General features: G+C 48.4%; 1 protein-coding gene across 1 annotated transcript in view; it reads right to left on the minus strand.

Moving 5' to 3' along the window:
* Positions 1 to 12,646, minus strand: part of RFX8 (regulatory factor X8) — a 63,175-nt gene that overhangs the window by 18,141 nt on the left and 32,388 nt on the right. The window contains 1 exon segment of the mRNA XM_024743974.1: positions 3,444 to 3,507. Coding sequence (XP_024599742.1) covers positions 3,444 to 3,507 — 64 coding nt within the window.

Raw genomic sequence — 12,646 nt, forward strand, 5'->3', positions numbered from 1 at the left:
TCCTCCCCCAGAGCAAGGGGAGGCATGAGCTCCTGGTTTGAATGAAGGACATCAACTACATATGAAATGATTTCTTCAGGATTTTCCCAGACGCCTTTTGAATAGCTTCCGCTTTAATAGAGTAGGTGAAAGCATCCCTGGGGGTGGGAAGTTAAGCAGCTAAGCCTGCTGGACTGCAGCTGGTGGGGAGGGGCGGCTGGCTCCCTTTCATTTCCTCCAACCTAAAGGCCCACTGTGTGGTAGCACAGTTCCAAGGTCAGCGGTTCCTCCTTTGCTCTCTCCGTTCTTATGCGCTCAGAGCCTTACCGAGCTACTCGCTTATAGCTTGCTTAGTAGATCGTTTATGTGGGTTTGCAGTAGGCTCTTGTCTACAAGCCACTGGAGGCCAGAGCGGCCTTCTGAACCGCCAGCCCCTATCCTTGGGGCCAGGAGTGCCCCCAGCTGCGCGCTGCACCCACAGAGAACAGCCGCCGCCAGCCTTCTCCTGAGAGGCTTCCCTGTTATCAGCCAATATCACATTGAAGTCCGGGGGCGTTTAGGGTCACACTCAACAGTCTCCTGAAGGACTTAAAATCTGTTACTTCTCAGCTCTTTTGTGGTCCTGAACCCCTTTGAGCACGTGATGAAAACAAATGACCTTCTCCGCAGAAAACTGGGAAGATGCCAAGTTAAACTCCCGTTGTTAATATTTTTGGAAGAAAGTAGGGGTGTAGATGTCTAAATAAATAAAGCAGTAGCACAGAAAGGTGACAGATCAAGAGGCATCATTCCATGGGGTGCTGTTTGGTTTCCACCGGGGGCTGTTCCACCCTCATTCCTACCATCAACATTGGCAACATTCAGAGTCCTCTGATGGGTACGCTTCCAGGAGGTACGCTGGGGGGACGATGCTCGGGCTGGTCATCAGGAAGGATGGGGCTGTTGCATGGACTTCACTGGCCTGGCCACCAGTGCTTCTCCTGGAGAAGAATTGAGGGATCCTCCTTTCCAACCCTGGGCTACTCTCTCCCCTCACACTGCACGATCCTAACCACGCCCACTTTCTCCGCAGCACACATGACCTCCCGGGCTCATCGATGCTCTCCTGACACTGATTCTGCCAGTATCCAAGCCCGTGTTTCTCAAGGGTGGCCCTGAAACCAACTACATCAGGATTCCTGGGGTGCTTGAGGTTCACATCGCTAGGGCCCTCATGAATCACATGAAGCCAGAAATCTCTCGCTTTAACCAGCTCCCCAAGTGAGCCTTATGCATCGCAAGCTGAGACCGCAGCTCCGGGCAGGCTGTGTTGTCCAACTCTGCAGAAATCCCTACATTAAACACGGCGACTTCTAATTAGAATTCAAAGTTCTAATTTCCGATACTTCACAGTTTCACCTGTGCAGAAGAAGTCATCTGAAAACACAGTACTGTCAGAATGGAAAGGGAAGCTACGACCAAAAATAATAAGAAGTAAATTCAATGCATTCCTGAAGTCAATTCCTTTTGGGCTCTTCCTGTGAAAAAAACTGATCTTTCAGGCAAGAAAAAAAAAAAAGAAAATCATAAATTGAAATCTTTTCTTCCTAATATAAACAATCAGAAATCTAAAGGGAGCGAGTGTCTGGTGCAGAACTACTAAAGTCTGAATCTCTGCGGGAAAAGGCATTCAGGAAAGAAACAGGGGGATTCCTGTTCTGGAGAAATAATTCAGCAAAATGACAAAGAAAAAAGTGAGAAATTCTATTTAGATATTTTTAGGTGTAGTAAATACAGCTTGGGATCTTCAGGAGATCCAAGAAAAGTCATTGAGGTTATTATCATTCATTTATTCCGCCCACCTTTAGTGAGCAGGTACTAAGTGTCAGCCCCTGGAGAAACGCTGGAGGACCTTCCTGTCACCACCTGTCCCTTTAGGCACCACCTGCCACCCCTGAGTTACTCTATCAATTCTCTTGATGCCTTTTGTCCCTCCTGCATTCTTGAAGACACTGCTCCCAGAATTATCACCCCCAAAGCAAATGTATCCTGTCATTCTGCTTCTGAAGACGCCTCGGTGGTTTTCCCACAGTCTCCTGGGAGACACCCAAATTCCCCAGCCTAGCATTGACAAGCTGTCCACCACCTGGACCTCATGTTGAGTCTACTTCTCCCCGACATCCTCACTTCTGGTTTTCACTGCCCGCACACCCCCCAGCATGAGTGCAAGCTACATATACCCTCAAGATCAGCACCTCCTAAAAAGGGGACCTCAGCAACCCTGTCCAGGACCAGCTCAAGGGCAGCAAGATAGGTGGAATAACAGCCCCTCGAAAACGCCCACATCCTAGTCCCTGGAACCTTACGTGGCGAAGGGGCTTTGCAGATGTGATTACGGTTAAGGACCCTGAGATGGGGAGATGATCCTGGATCCTCCAGGTGGCCCCAGTGTAATCACAAGGATCCTTAAAAGCAGAGAGCCTTTCCCAGGTGCAGAGAGCCAGAGAGATGGTGTCATGAGAAGGAATCAGCCTGCCTTTGCTGGCTGAGGAAGTGGCCACAAGCCAAGGAATGTGGGCAGCCTCTAGAAGCTGGAAAAGGCCGGGAATAGATTCTCCCCTCCAGGTCCCCCAGAAGGAATGTAGCCCTGTCAACCCCTTGCTCTTAGCCTGGTGAGAACTAGTCAGACTCATAACTTCTAGAAATTTTAGATAATAAGCTTGTGTTAAGTCATGAAATTTGTGCTAGTATGTTACAGCCGCAACAGGAAACAAACACAGGCCACCTCTTCCATGAAGCCTTCCCTAATTACTCCTGGCCCACATCCTTCCTCCCTCCCTCCCTCCCTGTGGAGTTCCCAATCCCCCTGTAGCGGGCACGGGCCCCTCACAGCACACCCATAGTTTTATGTCTGTCTTAGCTCCCCAGCTACGAAACTGTATTCTATTCAAGTATAGGAAATATGCTTTTTGTTTGTTTGTTTTTACTTTTCTTTCACACCCCATTCGGCCCTCAAGAGGGCTGGTCACAAAACAGGCTTTTCAAAGGGTGTCTACTCAATGCCACTTGTTGTATCAAAGTGCTATCCTGTCATCCTGGGCAACCAAAGAAAAGTTCACCTCGTGATGTCACAGATTATCTATTCATAGTTCTGGTGTCCTAATTCAAAGAGTTATAAATGTAACTGGAGACACGTTCACACAGATTTATTGCTAATAACCTATGCTTCTTTTCTAATTATAGCAGAAGAAACACTGTTAAACAGCCGATGAGTAGCTAGGTAGTTTGCTCCTGAGGACAGGGACCTCCTCTGTCCCTATATGTCGTGTGTACACAGTAGACACGCAACAGTCCTGGCTGGAGGGGTGAGTGTTGAGGGCTGCCCATAATAAGAATGTGACACACAGGAAAACAGCTGCATCTAATTCAGCAATTTCTGAATATTCCAGGGTCTATCACACAAATCTATTTTATTCAACACTCACTGCTCCTTCTTCTTGGAGAACGCTGTTATAATTAGTAGATTTTTCAAAGGCAACGACGTCTCCACTGTGACATAACAGATAACAAAGAAATAATTTCAGTTAGACACCCGTTTCTGAGCATAAGCATAAAGTTTCTTTTCTTTCTTTCTTTCTTTTTTTTTTTTTGTGTGGTACGCGGGCCTCTCACTGTCGTGGCCTCTCCGGCTGCGGAGCACAGGCTCCGGACGCGCAGGCTCAGCGGCCACGGCTCACGGGCCCAGCCGCTCAGCGGCACGTGGGATCTTCCCGGACCGCGGCACGAACCCACGTCCCCTGCATCGGCAGGCGGACTCTCAACCACTGCGCTACCAGGGAAGCCCCCATAAAGTTTCTTTTGCAGTGAGTTATTTGTTGGGGGGTAACTTTGATTTCGAAACCCTCCTCCAAGTTTCTTTCCACAACTGCTGATTATCACCTGCTTAGTTTTTTTTTTTTTAATCCATTTCTGTAACTGGGACAACATGTATTTATTTTTATAGGTTTATTCCCTTCAGAAACAAGAATATGATGTCATCATGGGTAGGACTTGCTCCAGTGAGAAAAGAAAAATTATCATGGAAATGAAGTCTTCTATTTTCTGATCTGGGGCTTTGAAAATGATGTACTCAGAAACGATAACATCCTCTGAGTTGATGGATGAAGCAGGGCAGCTTCACAGAACAAGGAAGCTGAGAATGAATAATAAGATGTGAGTTCCATGTCACCATGTCTCTTGGGTTCACATATCGTACTGGAGACGTTTATTTATATGTCGCAGAGAACAGATTCAGTTCTATCCATGTGGTGTTGGGCATTTCCCCTTTAATTGTGGGCATCGAGAAACTTGGAGCCCAGGGCCCCCCACTTTGCCCAGGAAATGTGCATCCTCCAGATGCCGGAGGTGGTGGCTTCTCCACGCCCTGCCCAGAGCTGTGGCTGCACCTTCCACTCCCACACATGTCCTCACGCCTGACTGTTTGAATTCTACATAAATATGCAAAGAGGAAGGTAGCTGGCGAATGCTCTGCTTCTGGAAGCAAGACCATGGTCTTCAAGGCAGGGGTGGCCTGGGGCGGGGTGGGAGTCAGAGGGGAGTGGAGGAAAATGGCTTTTATCTCACACAGGAAGATCCTACATCCCCTCCCAGCCTCTCTACAGCCCTGGGAGCTCTCTTCTGAAGGTTTGGGTCAGTCCATTCTCCATGGAAATCTGGACAGAACACTTGATACCCACGTGATCAATGTTTCTGCATGATATTCTATTTCAAAACAGGGCAGATAGATTCAGGGTCTGCCTACATGCCCACTAGAAAGCCACCCTCTTCACTGTTCAGTAAGAGTTGTTATCACAACAGGAAGTGTACTGTGGACTGCTCATTGGCAAGAGGGTTTCAGGACATGGAATCTGTTCAACCTGGAGGAGATCCAGGATGATGGATTGACGGAGAATCTGAAATGTCTCGGGAGTTCCATCTGTCGTGTCTCAATGACATCTTGGGTAGGTGTGGACGACGACGGAGTTTCTCCAGGTAAAATCTATGAACAGCCCACGGCCACAAAGATTCTGAGACATTACAGCAACGAAAACAGCAAGCAACAAACACCACCTGAAAGCGTAAAACCTAGAATGAAGGAAGACAAGAGATGTCAGAAACAAAAGCTCATTGAATAAAGGGCTAATAGAAAAGGGATCCAAGTAGGAAAACAGGATCATCAGCCTTTAAGAGATGCTGAAGAATCACTTGTGAGGCTTCCCTCAGCTGACCTGGAGGGAGAGCAGTTTCTCTACGATCCACGTCTGTTCTCCTGCTGCCCCTAATATGTCTTCTTTGGAAAATGAATGCAAGACTGTGAATGTATTCCGCTCCGTCCATCCATTTCTCATTCACGCGTCCATTATTTACTGCGTACCTACTACATGCGGGCATCACGCTAGGCCCTGGGGGATACAGCTGTGGTCGTGACGGACAAGGTCTGCCCTCTGAATGGTTACAGCCCGTGGAGGAGAAAAGCTGTTAACACGAATAATTGCAAAGTCATCGTTATGACAGCTAAAGTACAGGCTGTCAGGGGAATCTACGTCAGAGGGCCCATCCTCTTCTCTTCTTAGTTCAACAGTTTAGAGGCCTATAAACTGGCAGCTTGCTCAGCTCAGGGGAGCTTCCCTTGTGATTGGTCAGTGTGCTTTGGTTGGTACTTATCACAACCCTGTATTTGGAGAGCGCTTACTAAAGTCTTTGGATGGTAACAGCCATCTTCCTGGGACATTCCTTTGGATACTCAGGAATCTGGAAGCCAGAAGGTCTGCTTTCTGACTTAAAGGAAGGACAAGGGAAACCCTCCACCTTATGGCTCACCCCTCCCCCAACCCTGACTCAGGTAGCTTCGGAGGCTAAGCCACTGAGAGTGATACTCAGTAATTTTGGATCTGTAAGTGAAACTCCCAAGTTTCTGCAATCGGTTCAATGTAGAGTATGAGGTGAACTCAACAGCCATTGAAAGGAGGGTAGTGTTACAAGGAAGACTGAAAGGGGACTCCTCGCCACGCAGAGGCCTGTGTGAGGCTGGCAAGGGGACGCAATGCTGCTATCCTCACTGGGGAGATATGCAAGTTTTGTAGCACTTAATTGGGGGATTTTATGCACTGAAACAGAAATTTGTCACCCTCACGGAGAGATTCGGTCATCTGTTACAAAGTCCTCATCTCCACGTAGCCAGACGATGACAGCTCTCTTGTTCAAAGGAACGGAGAAGGCTGTCTCTTCCCACCTTTGGAAGGTCCTCATTCAATAAATGGCTCATCACATGGGTCAACATGTAGGTTCAGTAAGATCTTAATTATCTATTTAAAAAGCTACCTAGTTTCAGAGGTCCCATGCAAGCCAAGAGGCATTAAATCTGCAGGAGATAGAGGGTGGCAATATTAGAGCCAGGCTACAAAGCAGCTGAGCAGAGAACAGCTGCTGGAGACCAGCCCTACTACAAGAGAAGGTCCGTGGAGGTCCAGGTCAAGGGCATCGGTGCCCAGAGCATCTGGCCGAGTGAACACTGCAGGCGTTGACTGTGCTCTGATCTTGCAGGTCAGGCTGGGCTAGGCTAGAAGGGGCGACCGTGGCAGCCAGGTGCCCCACCGAGGGGTCTTCCACCCGAGAGCAGGGGCGCTCGGGGTGAGGGGCTGAAGCAGGACTGGAGGGGACAGTTTTAGCTCTCAGGGTCCAGCCGGGGTGGCCTCGTGTTCTGGGGGGGGGGTGGGCAGTCACTGTCCCTGTGTCATTTCCCGTGTGTGGTTCCGATTCAGTCCTTTGGGCCTTTTATTAGGTTGTGATCAAAAGCACAGTCATTGTGAAAACAGGGCTCTAAGAAAACCATAGCAAACACCCAGAGCTGACCTTGCTGGGAAGCAAGTGCTTCCAGCTCAAAAGGAGGTCTTCTTCCATCATCCTCTGAGGCCTGAGATGCTTTATTTTTTAAATTTTTTAAATTATTTTTTTTGGCCGCACAGCTTGTGGGATCTTAGTTCCCCAACCAGGGATTGAACCCGGGCTCTGGCAGTGAATTGCCCAGTTCCTAACCACTGGACCACCAGGGAATTCCGCCCCCCCCAACACCACCTTTTTTTTTTCTTGAGATGCTTTAAAGGCGTAGACACATAAAAACCACATTTTGCTTGAATTAGTTTTTACCATCAATTTGGCTAAGAAGGATCCGACATAAAGAGGGCTGAGACATGATTGTATGCCACATGACTCATCCTTTGTTTTCCCTGGAAAATCTTTCAAATGTCATGTTAGCTTTTTGTAGTCTTTTAAGGAACCTCCATACTGTTCTCCACAGTGGCTGTATCAATTCACATTCCCACCAGCAGTGCAAGAGCGTTCCCTTTTCTCCACACCCTCTCCAGCACTTACTGTTTGTAGATTTTTTGATGATGGCCGTTCTGACTGGTGTGAGATGATACCTCACTGTAGTTTTGATTTGCATTTCTCTAATGACTAATGAAGTTGAGCATTCTTTCATGTGTTTTTTGGCAGTCTGTATATCTTCTTTGGAGAAACGTCTGTTTAGGTCTTCTGCCCATTTTTGGATTGGGTTGTTTGTTGTTTTTTGTTATTGAGCTGCATGAGCTGCTTGTAAACTTTGGAGACGAATCCTTTGTCTTAATACGTCTTCTGGCATTTAACTTTCTTTTAGTTCGGACTGCAACTTGCATCCACATTCTCAGGTTTTGACATCAGTTGTCATTAATCCAGACCTCCATTCACATCATTTGGGCGTCGTCATTTGCCCTTGCAAATCATTCTAACAGCAGTGAAACAACGTGAAGCAATTAACAAAGGTAAGAGGATAAAAATGTAATAAAACTGAATTCACCTCCCATGCTTGTTCAGCGTCAGATTTCGGAGGGAAGGTACCTCATCTTCTGGTCAATGAGGGAGCTAATTTCAATTTTTACTCAGAGCACACGAATTAGTTATTTTGGTTTTGCTTAGGAGAGGATACCCTCGCCTTGATATTTTTATATCTAAAGTTAAACAGTCAGTATTTGTATTCATATCAGGATGGGTGTTATGATTGCAAAAGCTTTACGTCATTTAATTTTGGTTATGGTAGTGATGCTAATCACTGAAATATACTGAGCATTTACCCGCTGCAAGCGCCCTACACGCGTCACCTTAGCCCTCACAACAATCCGTTAGGGGGTGGATAATAATTCATTATTATTCCCATCTTACGTGTGGGAAACGAGAAACAATTCAGAGCCAGAAACCCAGCTCTAACTTCACACCTTCACCTCTATGACCTCTCCCACTATTCCGTCTTGTAAGACACACGTGTGTATAACAACATACACAAGGAGGGCAAAGGAAGACACGAGAGTTTTGAAACTTGAAGTGGAAAAGAACAACCTTCTTTCTTTAAATTTTATTTTATATCGGACTACAGTTGATTTACAATGTTGTGTTAGTTTCAGGGGTACAGCAGAGTGATTCAGTTATATGTACACATATATCTATTCTTTTTCATTCTTTTCCCATTTAGGAAGAACAGCCTTCTTCTTAAACTGGGTTAGGTGAGTGCCGTGGATTTGTCATTTTCTGCGTTGGGGGCTGTTGCTTTTACACTGCTTAACTCTATTCCCATTAGATTTTATGAGCAATAATGGCAAAATGATGACCTGGCGGGACACCTTTAAAAGTGCTGAAAGTCTAACTTATTCACATTCACCTTCCGGAGACAAAACTCAGCAACTGGATGCCAGGCTTCCTCAGCAGATAGCACGTTGCCTTGTCTCAGCATCTCAGCTGGAGATGAGCACGTGAGGGACGCTCTGAACAGGTGAGATAGTTTGGGAGCTTCAGAGCATTACCGGCTTTTAAAACCTTCCTCGAGGGATTCCCTGGTGGTGCAGTGGTTAAGAAGCTGCCTGGCAATGGAGGGTGACACAGGTTTCGAGCCCTGGTCCAGGAAGATCCCATGTGCTGTAGAGCAACTAGGCCCACAAGCTACAACTACAAAGCCTGCACGTCTGGAGCCTGTGCTCCGCAACAAGAGAGGCTGCAATAAGTGAGAAGCCCACGCACTGCGATGAAGAGTGGCCCCCGCTTGCCACAACTAGAGAAAGCCCTCACACAGAAACGGAGACCCAACACAACCAAAAATAAATAAATAATTTTTTTTTTTTAAAAAACCTTCCCTGAGCAAAGGTGCAGTCTAGGGCAGGATCCTCCACACCTATGTTTTCTGAGCTGCTAGACAACGATCAGGTAACGCCTACTTTTTTTAACCTTAACATGTTCTAACCAGCCTTGCAAAGCATAAGGCGGACAAGGCCCAAATGTGGGTTGCAACTTGGACCCCTGATTATACCTGAGAGGGAGGCCGCACGGGGCTCGATAGAGCCCTGGCCCCGGGAGGGTTCAGCTCCTGCAGGTACCAGGGCTGCACGGACAGAAAGAAAAGCTCTGAGGTAACTGCTGACGTTCTGACATCCTTGGGTCCTCGGTGCCCACAATCGCCTGGCTGACGGCTCCCTGTCAACTCACCCTCCTGGGGTGGTGAGTCTGAAAGATGAACCCTGAGCCTTCCTGCTTTGTCAGCACAATTAGCCAGCTGTGGACCCACAGCACTGGGTTCTGCGGGCGCAGGGCCGCCAGGCAGCCCCCTGGGCTCATGAGCTGGCAGAAGAACAAAGGCGCAGACTGGGGAAAGCCCAATTTAGAAGCTTTCTACAGGCCTTTAATAGGCCACGTTGGAAAAGCTGAGAGAGAGAGACAGAGAGAGAGAGAGAGAGAGAGAGAGAGAGAGAGAGAGAGAGAGACTGTGTGTGTGTGTGTGTGTGTGTGTATGGTGTGCTGGGGAAGGAATGAGGGCAATGGTGTTTCCATATATCCTGAGAGAAACGTGAGCCTCTGTCCCACTGATGTCAGAAGTCACGTGAGATAGAATGGGGAGTCATCTGTCAAAGTTTTCCTTGTAACATATGAGCCAGGGATTTGGCCTAAGAGATAGAGAATAAACCTGAGTTAAGCAGAGCTGTTTCTCTAGATGTGACAACACACACACACACACAAACACACACTCTCTCTCTCCATTCCCCTCCACCTCCCCTGATGATAATAGAGCATTTTATACTTTGGCCTCAATTCTCCAGTAGGCTCTAGGTCAGCACTTAGACTCAGGTCCAGGACTCAGCCTGGATGCCTGCTAAACAAGACTGGGATCTGGGGAGGCCTGTTTCCTGTAAAATTATGTTACCCTGGAGCAGGGTGGGAAACGTCCTGGATTTTGGGAAGGGGTCCTTTTCATCTGGCACACACTGCATATATATATTTTTTAATTTATTTATTTTTGGCTGTGTTGGGTCTTCGTTGCTGTGCGCAGCCTTTCTCTAGTTGCGTCGAGCGGGGGCTACTCTTCGTTGCGGTGCGCGGGCTTCTCATTGTGGTGGCTTCTCTTGCTGTGGAGCACGGGCTCTAGGCGCGCAGACTTCAGTAGTTGTGGCTCGCGGGCTCAGTAGTTGTGGCTCGCGGGCTGTAGAGCGCAGGCTCAGTAGTTGTGGCGCACGGGCTTCGTTGCTCCGCAGCATGTGGGATCTTCCCGGACCAGGGCTCGAACCCGTGTCCCCTGCATTGGCAGGCGGATTCTTAACCACTGCGCCACCAGGGAAGCCCCCCACTGCATATAGTCATTTTCCTCACACACACACAAAAAATAGCCTCAAGCTTCTCATTGGTTTTGAAGATCAAGCCTTGGTCTCTCCTGGGTTCTGGGCAGGTGCTACCTCAGCAGTTTTCAGCGGAACCCACCACAACCTACCCCCTCGCCCCCGCAGGGAAAACAAATGCTGTTGACACCAGGACTCCCGCTCTGCTTGCTCCTGGGCCACCTGTCAGGTGTCCAACAAAGGGGGTCCCTGGCTGGGGATCGTGTCCTCCTGCTGCTTCCGCTGGCATGGGGGAGGGGGAGGGGGAGGGGCGGATGGTAGCAGAGAGCTGAGCATCAGAATTTCTCCACTGATGGGGCTCGGAGGGGCAACGTGGGGGAGACAGGGGCTTACCTCAAGACTAAACTGATTTTAATTAGATTACATGCTTTTTTGCAGCACCTGGTGGTGGTGGTGATGAGAGAGCAGACCCCAGAGTCCCTTAAAGCCACCATCCCTGGCTCCTGGCCAAATCTCTATGCCCATGCCCTCATCAGTGGCTCCATTTCTTTCCTTAACACGCGGTCGAGAAGAAAAGAAAAGAGCAGACAAGATGCCCTTGAAAAATTCAGATGCCTACTCCTCCCTTAGGCAAACATTATCAGGAAAGTAAATCAGACTTCAGTGGCTGCACCCGTGGAGAAATGCCTGCCTCACTGGGGCCCTCACTCTGGGGAACAAGGGAAACGCTCATCTGGGATCTAAACACTGGCGAGCTGTGCTCTCGGAAGCCGGCCCTGAGCGTGTGCCCTGGGCAGACACAGCTACCTGCCTGTGGGGCTGCCTGCTCCCAGGTGTGCAGCAGGGCGGGCCCTGGTTAGGGTGCCACGTGAACAGCTGTGCTGCCTGTCCCACCCCTACACAGGCCAGAGTGAGGAGGGCACTCTGGGACACAGGAATGAGCCCGACGCTGCGGGAAGGGGGACTGGGCGCGAGGAGAAGACAGGGGCAGGGGAAGACCAGCTACTTCAGGGGACCTGCCATCCCGTGTCTTCCTGGACTGCAGGGTCAGGCTTGATGCCTTATTTGTAATCGAGGTAGCAGTGGTGAGACATGATTCCGAGAGCTCCCTTCTACCCTCTGCCCCATCTCCCCTGATGGAAACATCTTGCCCATCTACAGTACAAGGTCACAGTCTGGCTTCTGACACTGATACAGATTCACCGATCTTACTCGAATTTCCCAAGTTTCACTTAAACTCTTTTTTGCATATGTTCAACACAACGTTATCACCTACGGAGATTCGTGCATTCAATACCACAGACGAAACACAGAACATCCGTGTCATCACGAGGGTCCCTGGGGCTGCCCCTCTGTAACCACACCCATCTCTTGGTCCCTCACCCCCAGGTCCCTAACTCCTGGCAACCAGGAAACTGTCCTTCATTTCAAAAACGTGGTCATTTCACAAATACCATATATCACTTACGACACAAGTGAACCTATCTACGAAACAGAAACAGACTCACAGACGTAGAGAACAGACTTGTGGTTGCCCAGGGGGAAGGGGGCAAGGGAGGCCTGGAGTGGGAGTGTGGGCTTAGCAGAGGCAAACTAGTACATATAGGATGGATAAACAACAGGTCCTACTGTAGAGCACAGGGAACAGTATTCAGTATCCTGTAAACCATAGTGGGAAGGAATATGATACATATATACATACATGTGTAACTGAGTCACTTTGCTCTACACCTGCAACTAACACAACATTGTAAATCAACCATACTTCAATAAAAGAAAACTTTGTCATTTCAAAATGTTTTATAAATGGAATCATACAGTATGGAACCTTTTGAGACAGTTTTTTCACTCAGTGTAATTCCCTGGGGATTCATCCGAGTGGTTGTATCAACAGTTTGCTCCCTTCGCTGCTGCAGAGTATTTCATGGCGTGGCCGTGCCATCCTTTGTTTAAAGACCCCCAGTGAAGGACATCAGGGCTGATTCCAGTGTTTGCTCATTATGAAGAAAGCTGCTATGAAC

Source organism: Neophocaena asiaeorientalis, unplaced genomic scaffold, assembly GCF_003031525.2.
Source record: "Neophocaena asiaeorientalis asiaeorientalis breed wild unplaced genomic scaffold, Neophocaena_asiaeorientalis_V1.1 scaffold114, whole genome shotgun sequence".
Lineage (NCBI taxonomy): Eukaryota > Metazoa > Chordata > Mammalia > Artiodactyla > Phocoenidae > Neophocaena > Neophocaena asiaeorientalis.